This window comes from Camelus bactrianus, chromosome X, assembly GCF_048773025.1.
Source record: "Camelus bactrianus isolate YW-2024 breed Bactrian camel chromosome X, ASM4877302v1, whole genome shotgun sequence".
Taxonomy (NCBI): Eukaryota; Metazoa; Chordata; class Mammalia; order Artiodactyla; family Camelidae; genus Camelus; species Camelus bactrianus.
Window position 1 is genome coordinate 81,239,863 of NC_133575.1, and position 19,075 is coordinate 81,258,937.

The 19,075-nt window shown below is 39.9% G+C and overlaps 1 protein-coding gene and 1 long non-coding RNA gene across 4 annotated transcripts in view; both read left to right on the forward strand.

Moving 5' to 3' along the window:
* The first annotated feature begins 7,607 nt into the window (after positions 1-7,607).
* BEX3 (brain expressed X-linked 3) lies at positions 7,608-9,089 on the forward strand. 2 transcript variants are annotated; one of them, XM_010963657.3, is made up of 3 exons: positions 7,608-7,670; positions 8,049-8,126; positions 8,522-9,089. In XM_010963657.3, the coding sequence occupies exon 3, from the start codon at positions 8,534-8,536 to the stop codon at positions 8,840-8,842; it is 309 nt and encodes a 102-aa protein (XP_010961959.1). In that variant the 5' UTR covers positions 7,608-7,670; positions 8,049-8,126; positions 8,522-8,533; the 3' UTR covers positions 8,843-9,089. The 2 variants fall into 2 exon arrangements, with proteins under 2 accessions (XP_010961959.1, XP_010961958.1); XM_010963656.2 differs by having other exon boundaries at positions 7,610-7,670; positions 8,475-9,089.
* A 9,381-nt stretch (positions 9,090-18,470) lies between these two features.
* Positions 18,471-19,075, forward strand: part of LOC123619342 (uncharacterized) — a 92,329-nt gene continuing 91,724 nt past the window's right edge. For both annotated transcript variants that reach the window (XR_006727918.2, XR_012504660.1), the window contains exon 1: positions 18,471-18,556. This is a non-coding gene — a long non-coding RNA (uncharacterized LOC123619342). The remainder of the gene's footprint in view (positions 18,557-19,075) is intronic.

Genomic DNA, 19,075 nt, shown 5'->3' on the forward strand with positions numbered 1-19,075 from the left:
TAGGGTCCCTTGCAATGCACACAAATTTTATTTACATCCCCACCCTCACATATGAATTTTAGAATCAGCTTATCAATTTCTACAAAGAAATCAGCCAAGATTCTGAAAGGGATTGCACTGAATCTGTAGATCAATTTGGGAAGTATTGCCATTTTAACAACGTTAAAATTTTCAGTTCATACACATGGGATCTTTCTCCCATTTAATTGCATCTTCTTTCATTTCTTTCAATAATGGTTTGCAGTTTTCAGAGTATAAGTTTTGTACTTCCGTTATAAAATTTATTTCTAAACATTTTGTTCTTTTTGATACTATTATAAATAGAATTGTTTTTTAATTTCTTTTTCAGATTGTTCATTGCAAGTGTAGAGAAATACAACTGATATTTGTATATTGATCTTGTATCCTGCAACCATGCTGAAGTTGTTTGTTAGTTCTATTAGTTTATCAGTGGATTCCATAAGACTTCCTATATATAAGATCAAATCATCTGTAGAGATAGTTCTACTTATTATTTTCTGATATGGATGCCTTTTATTTCTTTTCCTAGCCTAATTGTCCTGGCTAGAGCATCCAGTGTAATGTTGAATAAAAATGGTGAGCGCACACATCTTTGTCTTGTTCCTGTTACTAGGGGCAAAGCATCCAGTGTTTTAACATTAAGTATAATGTCAGCTGAGGGTTTTCTGTAATACCTTTTATTACACTGAGGAGTTCCTGGTTTGGGGATGTTAAAGCAACCTTGCATTCTGGGATGAATCCCACTTGGTCATGATGTATAATTGTTTTTTATATGTTGCTAGATTTGTTTTCTTAGTATTTTATTGGGGATTTTTGCAACCATATTCATAAGAGATACTGGTCTTTTTTTTTTCTTATATCTTTGTCTGGTTTTGGTATCAGGACAATACTGGTCTCATAAAATAAGAGGAGAAGTGTTCTGTCCTTTTCTATTTTTTTGGAAGAATTCTTGAAGGATTCTTGAAATATTTGATAGAATTCAGCAGTAAAGCTATGTGGCCTAGAGTTTTCTTTCTAGGTAGTTATAGGTCTATTCAGATTGTTTATTTCTGAGATGGTATTGATAGTTTATGTTTTTCTAGGAATTTGTCCATTTCATCTGTTATCTAATATAATGGCATGCAATATTTCATGCTATTTCATTTATAATCCTTTTTCATATCCATAAGGTCAGTTATATTGGCCCCTCTTTCATTTCTGATTCTAGTAACTTGACACACCTCCCTCTCTCTCCCTCTCTCTCCCTCCCTCTTCTTCTCTTTCTCTTCCTCTCTCTCTCTCAAATCAACCTAGCTAAAACTTTGTCAATATTATTGATCTTTTCAAAAAACCAGCTTTGGTTTCACTAATTTTCTCTATTCTTTTTCCATTCTCCATTTCATTAATTTCTGCTTTAATCATTATTATTTCCTTTCTTCTGCTTGCTTTATTCTTAGTTTACTCCTCGTCCCCAGTGTTTTAAGGTAAAAAGTTAGGATATTGATTTGAGATCTTTCTTCTTTTTTAATGTACGCATTTACAGCTATATATTTTCCTCTAAGAATAAGTTTAGCTTCACCCCCATAGGTTTTGGTATATTGTGTTTCAACATACCAAAGTTCCATGCCATAAGTTCTCATATGCTGTATGTTTTGTTTCATTTTTCATTCTTCTCAAAATATTTTCTGATTTCCATTTTGATTTGTTCTTTGATGCATTGGCTATTTAAGAGTGTTTTGCTTAATTTCCAGATATTAATGAGTTTCCTATTTTTTTTGTTACTGATATGAAATTTTATTCCACTGTAGTCAAAGAAGTATCTTATATTATTTCTAATTCTTTAACTTTACTGAGGCTTGTTTTATGGCCTATCACATGGTCTACTTTGAAGAATGCTCCACATGCCCTTGAGAAGAATGTGCATTCTACAGCTGTTGGGTGGCATATTCAGTGTCTATTAGGTCTAGTTGGAGCATAGTGTTCTCAAATCTTCTGTTTCCTGGTTGATCTTCTGCCCAGCTTGTCTATTTTCCCAAATAGATGTTCTTCTACTTAATATATGCCCTTAAGACCATTTCTAAAGACTTTAAATTTTTGTTTTTATAAATTTCACTAGTTTCACTGGAAAGCAGGTCCACAGAGCTCCTCATGCTGTCATGTCAGAAGCTGACCTCCTAGACATTGCTTCTTCCTGGATGACTTCACTGGCAACTGGGTTAAGTCCTCTTACTCAGTGCTCTAATTGCCCCTTCATTACTTACCACACTCTCCTTCTGGTTTCCTCCCATTAAGCCATGAGCTCCACAAGAATATGAAGGCTTTATCTGTCTTACTGTCTTTTATATCTCCAGGGCTTGCCTAGCACATAGTAGATATTCAATAAATTATGGATTGAATAAAAAGTGTACTTCTTATATTTTTATTAAGTGGAAAGTGCTATGTCCTGGGAATCAGAACTCCTAAATATAGTACTGAGATTCAGATGTGGAATGGGCAGGCAGTGCCTATCACAGAAAACAGCTCTAACAACAGATGGATAAAAGAACGAATGAGATATAGATTTGGGATTTATTAATAAATGAAACTGAGTAGACAGTAAGAGCATGAACTTAGGAACTAGACTATATGGTTTTGAATTCCTGCTCTACCACTTCCTATCTGTTGCACAGCCTTGTTTTCCTCCAATTCTCTTATTTGTAAAATGGGGGATAATATAAGCACCAACCTCATAGGTTTGGGGGAGGATAAAATGCAATAATGAATATACATACACAAAAATGCTTGACATATACAGCATTTATATAGGTGCTATTATATTTTATCACTGTATATTTAAGAAAAGTAGGATAATTCTGTACATACTATCTTATAACTTGAATTTTAAAAAATAATAATTAATGATTTTTTTCCTTCTACTTGCAAAAAGGATACATTTTCCTTGGAGACAATTTAGAAGATAGGGTTAATTACCATCTGATGTCCAGTATTAGAAATGCATCTTTAATCTCAAAGATGAGGTCAACTATATGGGAGGGGATGAGGGAGGTACAGGGAGACACCTAAGTGTAAAATATGGCCCAAGATAGTATCATGCTGCTAAGTCTCAGATTCCTGGTGGAAGAGGTAGACCCTGACTCTGAAGCTGGGGTAGAGGCATAAAAGAGAAGAGGAGGAAGAGAGGAAGGGAGGAGGGGAAGAATGTATGTGTGTCTGTGTGCCCTGATGGGGGGGAAAGAAGGAGAGTTTACTCTTTAGTTAGATAAAAATCATCTGCACTAAAAACACATAAAAATTATCAGTTTTACTAGTCTTTAAAAACAATTTCTTGCATATTCTCATATCTACCTAATTTATCACAGAATATTTAGAAAATGTGGAAAATCATACATTGGATTTATGATTTTGGCCTATCTCCCATCATCACAAGAGCCAAAAGCAATTATAAATGAAATGTTACTGTATTTCCTTTGATTTTATATACAATATGTATAAACCTACAAGGCTAATTAATTAATGAGTAAATACATTTAAAAAAACAGTATTAGCTAAGAAAGTATAGATGGCCCTATTTATAGTTCTGCCACTGTCTTGTTTGGTAACCTAGCCAAGCCTCTTAATTTTTCTGTCTCAGTTTCCCAATTTGTAAAATAGGCTCTTGGATTAAAATAATTCTAGGGTGTTCCAGTTTTGACAATACATGTTCTGTGAAAGCTTAGGACTGCTAGTGAGATCATAAATCATACCCTATAAATCCAAAATTAAGCAAAGGCACAGAACACATGACTGTAAAATCCAATGTTCTATAACCCTGCTAATCCATTCTTTTAGCCTCACCATTTATTTTGTTCTCCTATTTCCAATTCTTTTTGGTGCCTTTGCATATCATACCCAATCAGTACACAGACAGATAACTGTGTGTAGACAAATATTCAAATATGCTAAACATTTTTTAGTAAAAATTAATTTCTTAGAAATCCTTAAGATAGGAAAAATATGAGAGGAACAAGGCTGGGGGACTTCCATTTTAGGTCCTATTCTAAAGTTATTTTGTACTTAACAATTGTAACCAAACAAGTGTCACTAACATATTGACTGCCTTATCTAGCTGGAGGGAAAGAAATTGTAAGAGGTACATACCAGTAAAGTGTGTGATGGTTTTAAAATTCGGCTCCAGATTATTTGGCATTCCTTCCATCAAGAGTTGGAGTCTATTGTCCCTCTCCTTGAATCTTGGCATAGGACTTGTAACTGTTTCAACCAATGGAGTATGGCAGAACTTATCTTATGTGACTTCTAAGGTTAGGTCGTAAAAGGCCATATAACTTCCACCTTGTTCACAGGGAACATTTGCTTTTTTTTTCCTTTCTATTTTATTGAGTTACAGTCAATTTACAATGTCATGTCAATTTCTGGTGTACATCACAATTCTTCAGTCATACATGAATATTCATATTCTTTTTCACCATGAGCTACTACAAGATATCGAGTATATTTCCCGGTGCTATACAGTATAACCTTGTTTATCTATTTTATATATACCAGTCAGTATCTACAAATCTCCAACTCTCAGTTTATCCCTTCCCACCCCCCTCCCCCCTGGTTACCACAAGTCTGTATTCCATGTCTGTGAGTCTGTTTTTGATATAAGCTCACTTGTCTTTTTTTTTTTTTTTTTTTTTAAGATTCCACATAGGGAACACCTGCTTTTAAAGCTCTGAGATGGCCATGTTGGACAGGCTACACGTGGGAACTCTGGCTGATGGCCCTACTTGAGTCTGTTCTTCAGCCATTTCAGTCTCAGCTCGTGCAGGACTCAGCTGTTTGAGTCATCTACAGCCTTTCAAGTTACCCCCGGTCATCCAAGCCATGCCAGCTGAAGCCCCAGATATCCTGGAGCAGAGAAAAGTAGTCCCTGCTGTGTACTTTCTGAACCTCTGACTCAGAATCTGTGAACATAGTATCAGTTATAGTTTACACCAGTGAATTTTGGGATGGTTTGTTACCTATCAATAGGTAAATGGAAGAGTTAATGTGTCATGCTGAAGGTGCTAGCCATAGGCATACAATAGTCATGAAGCCAGTGTGTTATCAAGTCAGCCCAACAGAGTTGGATAAATGTGAGAAAAGGTGAGAAAATGAATGCAGAGACTGAGTCTACTCTTCTATTATTTCAGGGTAAGAGCCATCAAACCAGTTCACCCTCTCTCTGTCCCCTCAGGGCACACGAGTCCCAAACTAAGACTCTTGTGTCCTAACTCAGCCTTAGAAATTTAAAATTTTTTCTGCTCAACAGTTTGTTATCTATCTTCAACTCCTCAGAAAACTCCAAGGACAAGAGAAGTTCTCAATCAACACCTCATAACATTTTAGTGAAGGTAACATTTCTAGGACAATTTTCACCTATCTTTAAAACATCACTTTGTTTTAAAGATCACTTTAAACAACACCAACCTCTTTTTAGCATGACATCTAATCTGGAAAAATACACAAATGTATTTTTTCATCTAAGAACATTTTGTAGTTTCAAACAAAATACTTATTCAAGATGAGTCAAAAAGAGGACTAAAAACTCCACTTCTTAAACTTCGTATTCAATGATTTGTTATGTCACAGCAGTTTCTTTACTTTCAGGGGGTTCTTTCTAGATAATTCCTAATTTTCATAAAAGCTTTTCCATATTGCTCTAAATACAGACCTCTGAATGAAAAGCAACCTATTAGCCTCAGTAGTGGATGCATTCAGCCAACAAGTATTCACTAATCAGCTACTGGGTACAAGAAATTCTATAAGTCACTGGGTTTGCAAAATAGAAGACAACAGATGTGTTTTGGGCCCTCACAGATTTTAAAGACGAGTGGATCTAGCTAAGGACAGAACTATGTTCTGCCTACTCTTCAAATCTTGTTAGAAACCATCTAATAATAGTACAAAATTAATGAATCAACCTTCATTGACGATTCATCGGTCTCTGTGGTAAGTAGTTGATATATGTGATTTACTTCTTCTAACAACCCCTGTTTCACAGAGGAAGCACAGTGACTTTGCTAAGTAATCAACCCAAAGTCACACATCAAGTAAGTAGTAGAAACAGGATTTAACCCCAGACATTTCTGATGCCACAGCTCATGATGCTAATCAGCACCCTTCGAGTCTATATCACTAATAGAGATACCTGTATGAAGAGTTATTAACTGTGAGACAGAATCCAGGAATTACCAGCATTCTTTTAAACGACAATTATTTTGTAATTTGAGCTTTTGGAGCTATATATCAATATCTCTATGTATCTCTAAAAGCATGTGTATATATACATACATACACATATGTGTATACATTTAATTTTATATATTTCAAACTACATATGCACTAGGCGTATACTTTTCTTCTATTCAATATTTCAGCTAGTTTAGCAGGGTAGGAGATTACATAGGAGTTTGAAGTCAAAACTAGAGGCAATAAGCATTTGCCTAGCCTGCCTTGCCTCAGTACAACTAACTCTTTTGGTTCCTTTATCACAACCAACACTTACTAAATTTTTTTTTTATAATAATGCCACTTTCCTAAAGACATCTCTATTTTCTAGCTGATATAGGATTTTTTTAGTTACTTCAAGTTAAAGAAAGGAAAAGTTACACTAAAGATGAGTTTCAAGTTTAGTTGCTTAACATACCCCCTGTTTATTTCTAATATCTTTTTTCTCCAAAGACTGTGTCATCAAAAACATCACATAAATTTACATAAAATGTCCAAGAGCTGACAACCGGACTTCTTCCTGAAGATTTACTTTACAGATCATTTTCAAAACACCAACTGTATTCAGGAAGATGCCTCTATTTTTAAAAAAAATTTTTTTGAAGTAAGCTAGTATGTTTCAAAAGTGATGTTGATATCGTGTGGAGCCCAGAAAAAATATTTTCTCGGTGGTACAGGTGAACATAAACTATAAGGCTTTTCCATTCCGCAGGATGAAATATTTCCTTCAAAAATGAAACCTGGTAATTAAAAAAATTTTAATGGCATGTTGATTTTTTTAAAACAGGAAATAAAGGGAAATTATCAGGAAAGATATGTACAGCCTACTCCATTCCCTTGCTTCTCTTTCTGTTAAGTCCCTTGCTCTCTCCTCACTCCACCCCTCAATCTAAATTTCCCAGAAGGGTATGAATTCAGGGAACGTGGTGGACATTGGTGACTGTGCACATGCAGGGTGTGTGTGGTGACGGGGGGGGGGGGTGTCACGGCCAGCAAGAATAGGAAAAAAAGCAGAAAAAGCCAAAGCCAAGGCCTGGAGCGGGAGTGGGAGGGGTGGAGGGTGTTGCAGACCCTCCCTGGTAACCAGAGAAGGGAAAACTCCAACCGCAGGGAGGTGATGCCACTTGTAGGCCCTCAGATTGGAGAGGAGCGAGATGAGTGACAGGGCGGTGTGAGCTGGGGCCCCGCGCACAAACAGGAGGAGGGGTTTGTACGTGTGCACTAGGCGGGAGGGGAGCGCTCCTGCTGCACCGACCGCAGGAGTTGGGGGCGAGCTCGGCGGTGACGCGAATTCCTCACGTGACCGGGAGCTGCAGAGCGACGCAGCCTTCGGTGCAGTCGTCACTCCTGTCTGGGTACCAGCTCCCCACTGCCCTGCGCGCGGCGGGCTGGCATCGGGCCCAGGGAAAGCGGAGCAGGTAAGGGCCCTGGGGCCCGTGCGCCGACGCCAGGGAGGCAGCGGCCCGGGAACGCCAGAGGCCGGCGCAGGGGATCAGCGCAGCGAGTCCCGGCCAGCTCTCTCCACACCCCAGAATTCGCGGAGCACAAATACGGCACCCCCTGGGGTGGGGTGCAGGGGCCATACGGTTTCAGGGAGGGCAGCAGAGCAACTAAGAGCGATGGGAAGTCATCCCCGAGTTCCTGCAGGGAAATGGTGAACCCGGGAGGGGGTTGGGGGTGGGGGCGGGGGACGCAGGGCGGGGGGCGGCCTGGGTTGGGGGCGCACGGCCGGGAGGGGGCCGAGCTCCCGGCTGCGGCAGCCCCCTGCCCTACCCCCCGACCCCGGCCCTCTGCAGGTCTGCGGGTCTAAGTGTCGCGGCGGCGCACTCGTGGCGAGAATCGGGAGAAGCAGAAGACAGCAAGGATAGGCCCAGGTCGGTGCGGGGGACAGCGGGGGTGGGGCGGGTGTACAGCCCAGTCTGAGACCCCTCCTAACGCCCCCAGGCCCCATCCCCGGTCCTCCATTTTGGTGCCTGCTGCGCTCTGGGAAAGAATCCTGGGCAGGGAAAAATGGTGGGCTTTGGGTTTGGGGGAGGGAGGTAAAAGGAGAGAGCTGGGGAAGGGGCTCGAACTGGAAGCTACCTAGAGGGCGCCCGAAGCTCCTGAAGTGGGGAAAAAAAATAAATTTAAAAAATCTTTGATATCAGAGCTCTGAATCCTGCTGGTCAGTGCACCAAGCATTCAGTCTGTCTCCTTGCCTTTGTCTTGCTTGTTGTTCAAAGAAAAACAACCAGGAAAAAAAAATCTCATCATGGCCAATATCCACCAGGAAAACGAAGAAATGGAGCAGCCCGTGCAGAATGGAGAGGAAGACCGCCCTTTGGGAGGGGGCGAAGGCCACCAGCCAGCAGGAAATAATAGACGGGGACAAGCTCGCCGACTTGCCCCTAATTTCCGATGGGCCATACCCAATAGGCAGGTCAATGATGGGATGGGTGGAGATGGAGATGATATGGAAATGTTCATGGAGGAGATGAGAGAAATCAGGAGAAAACTTAGGGAGCTGCAATTGAGGAATTGTCTGCGTATCCTTATGGGGGAGCTGTCTAATCACCATGACCATCATGATGAATTTTGCCTTATGCCTTGACTCCTGCCATTTTCCGTGAGATTGATACTGTGATTCCCCACTATTGTTCTTTTCCCTTGCATTTTCCTGATATGCCTTTACTGATCCGTTTGCTGTGAACCTTATGTAATTTCCATGTGTCAGGTGGGTTCTGTGTTACCAGCTTCTAATTGGAGATTGCCTTGGCACCCAATCTAAGTTTCTGTCAACAGTAGTTTCACCTATTTGCATGGAAAAATGTTAAGTTAATAAAGCAATTAAAAAGCAATCTATACATTTATTATTGTCTTATTAAAATATACATATATAGTATACGAACCCTCCAAATATCTGAAATCAAATACCCTAGGATGTTAATTGGGTCACCTGTTTCTGTGGTTGGATAATATGTGACTTTTTTTCCCTTTTATTATTTGGAGTTTCAGAGGCAGTGAAAACAATTTTTCAGTAAGTCTGTGAATGTACATAATTACTGGTTCAACAACCTTAAAGAAGAGTGAACTTCACATGTTTTCCAGTCTTAACTGGAAGAATAAACCCTCCCTTTAGTAGATACATGCGTTTAAAGAGTCAGTCTTCTCTTCTGTGAAATTGGGAGTAATGCTTACCTTACAGGGCTGCTGAGTGGAATAATGAGCTGTGGAACTGTTGGGCTGCCTCCTATGCAAATCCCCAGCATTTGACAGGACCCTGGCCCTCATCAGGTACTTGGGAAGTACTAAAGGGAGATTTCATGTAGGCTCACAAGTCCAGAGGGCAAAAAAGGTGGGTTCCACCTTGTCATTCCTCTCATATTTGCAGTACCCCTGCTCCCCTGATTACTGCCTTGTCAATTGGGCATACTTTCCCTTCTGCTGGGTGCTGTTTCTGTTCCTGTTGCTGATGTGCTGGAGTCCACAAGGTAACAGAAATCCACTGATCGCTTTGCAGTCCCTGGTGAGCTAAATCCTCCCTCCACCTTTGACTTCTATAGAAATGTGCGGAATGCCTTTATCCCCGCTTTGGAGTTACATTTACCCAAGTGAGTACCATTCCCATGGTTCTTGCCCCTACAATGGTTCTGAACAGAATAGTGCTTTTTGGTTTTATTTTTATGCCCCTCCTTTTGAAAGAACTCAGATATGAAAGCACTGGGTCCTAGCTCAGGAGACACATCTCGATGTCTTACCATGGTGTGCCCATAATTGCACTACTGCAAACCTCCAAAACACAAACAGGCTGAAGATTTATTTTGCCTGTGTTTGTACCCTATGTGGGGGGTTTTCTCTTAAAAGAGTCTGGGCCGGCCTGCCTAACCAGTTTAACACAGCCAAAAGACATGTAAATTACATTAGAGGAACACATTTTAAAGCTGAAACACTTCTTTCCCATTTCTATCCCTTCTATACCTGAAACGTGAAATTGCTTTGTGAGTTCTTAAAAACTTCATTAAGTATTTGGCATTGTCATGTTTATGTGATTGTGTGCCCCCCTCAAGACAGTGATTTTGTTTTAATAATCCTGGAGCTCGGTTTCTAGTTAGTGTCTGACATACTAGATATTCATTATTTTGATTGATATAATTAACTGTAATGGAGTTCAATACTGTTCCTGACTGTTCTTAATTAAGTGGCTCAAGCAAGTAACTTTACCTGGAAAGCATGACTTTTAATTTCCAAAGGACCATAGCAAAAAAAAATCTCTAACCTAAAATCTGTAATCTTTTAAAAAAAACTTCGTATGTGCCAGTGTTTACATAAACATAGACCCCTTACTTGCATCTTAACTACCTAGAGGAAATGTTAACAATGCCGACACTTGGGTGCCTTTCCCAATCCCAACTCCCCTTGTCATCCCTTGAATCACCCGATTAGGAATTACTGTTTTGACAGCCCCTCAGGTGATTCTGATGCATTTGAGTTTTGCCAGCATAGGCGTGGAGAAAAGCTGATGGTGATCACACCATTTTACAAACATTGTGATCTAAATTACCTTACTTACTTGATTTTGCAATGAATATACCTTCCTGAAATTTGATGTATCTAAAATTGGATTGCATTAAACAATCAATGTATGTCTATCTTTAAACGACTACTGTTTTTTAATCTTCCCAAATATCCTGTTAATAAATGCATTATTATGAATTTATTACTAATAAATTTATAAAAATTATAAAATTATTAAATACATTAGACATTCTCATTTCTATGCAAGCCTGTGCCCTTTTACAGCACTGATTTTGTCTTAATCACCATGGAGCTCAGTTTCTAGCAGTCTCTGATACAGTAGATATTTAATAACAATAATGCATTTAATTATTACTAAAGATTCTAGCATTGTAATTTATCTAAAATAATATATAACAACAGTTAATGTTGGGTCTTTGTGGGTGGTTTATTTCTTTACACTCTCATGTTTTAAAAGTTTCTATGAGGAACATTTTTAAATGAAATATTTTTTATAATTATGTAACACAAGGTCATTAGACGTACTTAGATTATGCAGAAAATATAATGAAAAATATAAACAAACCATAATCATCCAAAGAAAGCACTCATAAAATTTTTATCATCATCCCATATTTAGTCATGATTAAACGAGGCTCAGAGCCTCTTAAGAGGAATACTGCCTCTTTCAAAGCCCCTGCCAAGGAGACATGTTTAGCTTGTTTATTTTTTCTCTCTCTTATCCACTCCTTAAAGCTAATTGGATCACATTTGACCAACTTTCATTTAGGTCCAGTTTTTCAAAACTGTGAAAATAAGAGTCATCACATTTCAGCAGGTCCACTCCCAGTTGTCAAATGTGGGAACATTAAGTGAATACATTTACTTACTAGAAAAGAACTATTTATGAAGCTTAAAAGTTGTCACATTAAGTAGAAAAAGGGCTGGAAATGGTAATAAAATGGGCTAAATTATATGTCTATTCGTCTTCTTCCATGAGATCACATATTTCATGTAATAAACATGCTAATTTTGTTTAGAAAGATCCCATTTAAAAAATTTCAAGCATATTGCATGTAATGTAGTTGCAATCTCGTGTACAGTCGGAATGCTTTCTAAGTAACAAATATACATAACCAAATAAGTAAGTCATCCCTATAAATTAAAAAAATCTTAACATTTACTTGTATTTTTTATTTCCCCCCAAACATTGTTTAAAAAGTTACAATTAGCCTGTTTAGAAATTTACTCTTTCTCTTGTAGTCGATGGAAATATTTTCTATTTAGTAAAAATAAACTTTGGTGAATTTTATATGAAGAGAGAAATCTTCAGATCAATGCCAATTAAAAAAATTATTTTCCCATAAATGAAAAGAGCTGGTGTTTCTGATTGTAAAATAGGCATCCTAAAGTGGTTTTGTTGTTGCTGTTGCTTTGGAACAGAAGAGAAAATGTATTAAGAAGAAAAATTTTGAATCTTACTTTCAACACCCTGTTTCCTTTACTGAGATCACATGAGTGTAGACTAATTTTAAGTTTTTATCTGTTTTTCCTAAATTAACAAGTATTACTTAATCACTAATTATATTAAAGTTTGAGTTTTTAAAAGAGGATGCAAACTGAATGGGTCAATTAACTTAAAGACAGTGAAAAACTTGATGGAAACTTGTTAAAAAAGCAAAAACAAACAAGAATAATGAATTTCAGATTATTTTTGAATCATTAGCTAGTAATATAAACAGTGGTTATTGTCATGACAATGCCTTAGTTCATTTTACTCTGTTCATTGGTAAAATGGAGGTAATTTCCAGGGCTGCTGTGAGAACCAAGATAGGTAAAGAGTGTGTGAGCTGTGTTGAACTATTGTACTCAATGGTGAAAGAGTGAATGGTTTCCCCCTAAGATAGGAGCAAGACAAGAATGTCTGCTCTCTCCTCTCTTGTTAAACATAGTTCTGGGAGTCCTAGCGATTGCAGGAAGGCAAGAAATTGAATGAAAGGCATACAAATTGGGAAAGAAGAAATAAAGGAAGAAATAAAACTGTTCCTATATACAGATGACATGATTGCCTAGGTAGAAGATCCAAAAAACCTACATTTTATCTTCTAAATAACTCCCACATGAACTTGCAAAGAAATGTGTTTCAAAGAATATCTTAAAAAATAAAATAAGAGCATTATTTGCTGATGTGTAGAGTCTCTCTACTCTCAACCATTGTGACATCAGACTACTTATGAAATGCTGGTAGGCTTGGCTCTCCTGACTCTCCACCAGGCTACAGTCTAAAAGGAGTTCATGTTAAGCTAAGGGAAAATTGAAGTGACCGGGAGAAATCATCCCATCTCACCAAGTTGTACACCCAGGACCACAGAAGACTTGTCACTCTCTGCCCACCAGGGAACATCATAGGGGTTGAGAGTGAGAGTCTAGCGGTCACATAGGCTCAAGGGGTTTGAGTCCCAGCCTTGTCACTTTTAATTAGCTGGTGCTGCAGACAAATCCCTTCAGCTTCCACTTGCTCTTTGGTAAAACCAGTGTAATAGTGGTAGCTACCTCATAGACTGGTGCTGAGAATTAGATGATGCAAGTAGAGCACTTAGCACAATCCCTGTCACGTAGTACAGGGTATTTACGGTAAAGGTTACTTACAAAACCTGTGCAAAATGAGAAACTTTTCGGTAGATAATGACAAAAATATGCAGAGGCAGAGACAAGGAAGTTTGCTGAGCTTTATGTGTCCTGCTCTTATGTCACATGGCATGGAGACCTACGTGGTTCGTTGAGCAAAGCCAGAGCCAGCTATTCAGTACCAAAGGCGATAGTAAGGGACTCCACCATCTTCTCTTTTAGTGTATTCTGTTATTTGTTCTTTTCTTCTGAGAGCTGCCGACGCCAACGGAGTCTGAGACTCTTTCATCTCAGGGAGGCTGCATCTCCTGGCATTAAGTTGTCCGACGTTTTTTCCAAATTTGAAAGGCCATGCGGGACACTAATGTGATGAGGAGCAGAAGAGAGAGGATCAGCTGCAACATGAAACAGTGGTAGGGAATTGTGTCTGACCAACCAGCCATTGTGACGGACAGATTTCTCACTCAAAGAAGGCCCTCTTCACTCTGCCAACAGCACAAGTCCATAATTTTGAAGTGTAGGAAGTGAGCCTTCCCACGTCACAAATTCTCTGGGTTGTCCTCTTTCACTCACTCTAAGTTCACGGGGATGTGTGACTTGGGCAAGAGGCTTAAAGGGAGTCTGACCACTGGGGTTCAATATCTGTTGACCTGGCAACAGGCTGGCTTCATTATTACCTGCCTATTTTTCTCCCCTCTGAAACTTCCTTTATTACCCTAGCATTCAGGGCTGCTCATCAGAGTCTTGGTTTCCAGTTCAGCCTTGGGTAGAGGAGCTATTCCTAGTTTTCTTAGAAACTTTATTCCCTGGCTAATTTATTTAGTGTTTCCCATTTTGTATTGAAAAAATGACTTGTGATTCTTTTCTGCCAATGTATTGGGGGGCGGGGGCAGAAATGCTGCAGCATCACCAAGTGTCCAGTCACTGCTTTGTCACATGCGGTCATCTCCTTCTGGGCTTACTCTTGTTTTGGGTAGATTATGCTGGACATGGGGTTCTTCCCCCAGGGCCCTCAAGGAAAGAGCTCATCCAGGGGTTCTCTTTTCACCCTCCTCCTCAATTAGTCTCAGGGAGTGGAGGTCATTTCTCAGAAGCACTTTGCCTGACCCTCACTGGAGGCAGCACCCCTCACTTTGCTGGGGTTGGGGGGGGCTAAATTAACTCTTTTAAAAGAATCTACTCCATGAACGACCTTACTCTATGACTAAATCTCTCCACATTTAAAACTGCTGGAACTAAACAGAACATCCCTCACAACAAAGAGCTCCCTGACCCAAAATGTCAACAGTGTTGAGGTTGAAAAACTTGCTCTAGAGCAAGGTAAACATTACTATCCATCCTGTGTGCACAGATTCGAGGGTAGAATCCAACTTTAGAATCCAACAACCCTGGATTAGAATAACCATGCTGCCTCTTAACAGGCATGTGTTCTTGGGAAATGTATTTAACCTCTATGAACCTTAGCAGAATGTGCTTTGGGGGGAATGTGTTATAACAAGGAATACTGGTATTTGCATGGACTTTACACATTTTCTAAATGGACAATGGGTTACTTGCTAATTAAGAGATAAAGCCCACTAGAGCTTTATTCATGTCAAATATGTTATAACTCAGACTTTTTAAAAAGTATAGTAAGTACTATAAAACGCAAACATGGACACAACCAAGGTTATGAAGTAAAACATTACAGAAAGTAGGTGCCCCTATGTAACTCACTGACTGCCTCACCCTCAGAGGGAACCACTATCCAAAATTTGTCATTTACTCACAAATTCATCCATAAATGAAACATGTCATTGCTTTACACATTTTTAGCTCTAACTATATAAGTAATATATTCATGTATCATATATTGACATTTTTTTCTCTGAAAATTGTGATCTTAAGATTTCTCTAATAAGGTGACTTTGGGACTGTTTTGATACTTTTAGCCATGCTACCATGAGCATGCTTGCACATATGCGCGAGAATCTACAGGCCAGACCTAAGAGTGCAACAGCTGACAGGACCTCACTTCTTTTTCTCATAGATGTTGCCAAATGTCTCTGCAAAGAGATTGTACCAGTTTGTCCTCTCCCAGCAGTATTTGGAGTTTTCGTGGCTCTACAATTTCAATGTAAATAGGATGCAACATAGATACAAACTCAATAGTCAGGTTTTCTTTTCAAACTCAAGAATTACTTCAAGATATATTCTGAAGCATAAAGTAAGCATAAAGCTGAACATTTAGAAATAGGCATGTGAAATGTACCAGTTATAGGGAAATATAATAGAGAAAAATAAGATGTACTCTAACATTCTAACAAGATCATATTGGTAAATATTAAAAACATCATGAAATCCATTGTTTGCATGGATCTTGAAAAACAGGTGCTCTCATCTTGAAGTGGGTTGGGATACCCATTAGTAATGAGATTTCGAAGTTCGACTAGACAATAAATATTTTTAAATATTAGATGATCATGCTCTTTAACAAAGCCTTCCCACTTGTGGGAATTTATCCTCCTGATGTAACCAAGCAGGACTCTATGGGGTCTTCCCGGGACAGAACCCACCCCCACCATGTCCTCTGCCTGCCTCTTGTTTGTAGAAAAACTTCAGCCTCCTAGGCCTTCCCCGGGTTCCAAAGAATAAATTTATTCAAAGAAGTGAGAAAATGCAGAAAAAAAGGAAAATGGTCAAGCAAGACAAAATGATAATAGTTTAGCCATCAAATTCAAGGAACTTAAGTTCCTCCTTAAAGGCTATAGATAATATTCTGAGCCATATCCTTTGAGATGTTTTGCAGATACTGAAACCCCACCAGGTGGAAGAAGTTAACTGTATGTTGCCCACAAGCACACAGTCCCCAGACTGCGTGGAACCAGACTCCTGATTACCTCACCACCAACCAATCAGAAGAATGTCCATGAGCTGATCACGCACCCTGCAATCCTTTCCCTCACCCTGTCTTTAGAAATCTTTCCCTGAAAGCCTTCGGGGAGTTCAGGCATTTTAAGCATTAGCTTCCCATACTTCTTGTTTGGCGCCCTGCAATAATGCTGCACTTTCCTTGACCACAACCCGGTGTCAGTAGATTGGTTTTATTGTGCATGGACGAGTGAACCCAAGTTCGGTTCAGTAACACTGATGCAGTCAGGGGAGGCCCATACATCATCACTCATATTTACACTAAAAGAGTATTGTTTATCTGAAATTCAAATTTAACTGGGTTAAATTCAATCTGGCAACCCTACACATGGAGGGTAGAACCAAGGTGCTCCAGACAACAGCACCAGCTGAACTAGCAGATGCCAGCACCAACACTCACTCATGTGAGTGAGGGCTCCTGGATGTCCCAGCCAAGTGGAGCCTCCAGCTGACGGCAGTCCCGGGTGACAGACAGCATGTGGAGCAGAAAAACACCCAGCTGAGCCCAGTCAACCTAGAAAATTCCGAAAGAGAAAAAATGGGTATTGTTTTAAGGTGTTTTGTTTAACAGAAATAGATATACAAAACATGTGGCTTTGTTAAATCTCCCTCTTTTTCTGTGGTCTGTTATCATTGGATATGATAGGGATTCTTTTATTATCCTTCCAGGCTCAATAGGACTTTGTTAAAAATTTGGCTATAGTCCATGTTTAAGTTTATGTGTGTGTACAGATTTTCAAACATTTCCTCAAATTCTTCTTGAAGAAATCTCCAAGGGAAATTTTCTTAATATGTGATTTTCACCCTATTCTTGGAATTTAATCTAATTCCACCTTTCCTCCATAAGATGTCTCCATGCCACTCATGCCTGTTAAGTAATAAAAGGCTGTTGCTAAAAACTGTTCAATGAGCCACATGGAAAGCTATATCCTCAGAAGGCTACTTGGTGAGTACTCAAACAGAACAAGGGGAATTTATTCACTTTGAGAAGTATTCCTCAAAGAAGTTGTCCTGAAACCCTTTCTTTTGCTACAGGGACAGCTTTGTAAGGGAACTTCTTTTGTTGGGCACATGTAGACAGGGCTCCTCCACCAGACAGCTGATAGATATGCATTGCAGTCCTTGGCCTTTGTGACTATTCCATTGTAGCACTGTTGGGTAGATAAGTCTATCCAATTCTGGGGTTCATTAATAGGAAATGCCTTGCCTACAGATCTAAGCCACTTTTCTCCAATATGACTTTTATAAGGAGTAAAGTTGATACATTGTTCTCTGTATTCTTTTTTCGTATTTCTTAATTGATTTAGAGCTCAAATGTGAAGCAGGGATGTATTAGGGGTTGGGGAGCCCTTTAAAGCCTAAGCATTTTGGAGCAAGACCATAGGGAATAATTGGGAGCCAGCAAGACACAGAAAGGGAAGACTATGGGCCAACTGTAAGACCCATCTCTGCAGGCAGAGCAGGACGTGTGCTCCATAGGGGCAATTTACACCATGAGTCTTGAAGTGAGCAGTCCTGGGCTGTGTAATTAGTTTCTTCTTCCAGCCTCACTAATCAGGTGAGTCGTTCCTGTGGCTGAGAAGTGAGTGTATAGAGAGGCTAGGAGTGTTTTGGTCATGGATGCCCCTTCATATGGAAGAAATTAACAGGAATGGATGATCAGAATTCCCCAGGACAAACCATTGTATGACCCAACTGACTAAGTTTCTGCCTACTAAATAACTATAATATTCTAGGCCTGCTTCCTTTAAATAATTACCAAAAATTGCTTAAATAATATTTATCTTGTGTGTTCCTAGATCATCCAGTCACTTGATTACAGTCTCTTAGTTTTCTGCCATGGATGTCTAACTACTTAGCATGGGCTGTGATTTTAAATGTTCATTCTCTGAGAGCTAGTTCATGTCCAAGGACCCTAAGATACCTCCTTTGATTTCTTTATACTGGTAATACTTCCCTCCTGCCTCACTTTAAAGAAAACAAAATTCCTGAGGACAAACACATGCCTTATTACAACAACGTGGGCAGAGTTCCACCAACCGCCCGGGTCCCAGTCTAGTGCCTCTGTTTCTCCGGTGGCAGCCTGAAGGGCAAAGATGCTCGGCTTTCAGCGAAATCCAGGGGGTGGATCGCGGTAAGGAGGCATTTCCGGTGTGGAGAACTTGCCCGCGCATCGCGGTTGCCATAGAAACCTGACGTCATTTGGGCGACCGTGGCGTATTTTTAATGAAGATGGACGCTGCCTGGAGAGAACAGCAAGTCCCGCCTTCAGGTGTTTGGGGCTGAGCTGAGGGTGTGGGTCCCCGCGGTGGGGGCTGGGCCGCCCTGGGGTGTTGGGAGACAAAGAGACCCACATCCAAGTCGCTTCTTTCCCGCTTTGGGGCTCGGTGCCCCGGCTGTCTCATAGGTGAAGACATTGGGGTCCTCCCGGCCCCCTGAGTGCGGTGTCCTGCTGCAGGGGTGTCCTGGAGCCACTTTCCTTCTAGAGGCAGGGGCGCGGGAGGTGAGACCGGTGACGATTCTCTCTGAGCCTCAACTTTCCCCTCTGTAAATGGGGATAAGAATGCTTTACCCACAGGATCGCTGTGAACGTTCAGTGGTAACACAGGAGTAAGTTGATGGCTCTGGTTATTGCGGGATCATGAATGTTTGTATGAATTCAGGACACTCCTTATTCCTTTTCAACTTTTTTTTAATAGAGGGGGAAAAAAAAAACCCTGATGAGAAGCCCGTTGTAACATCTGGTTAGGATCACTAACCAATCGTATCAGTGTCATTGTCACTAACCCAG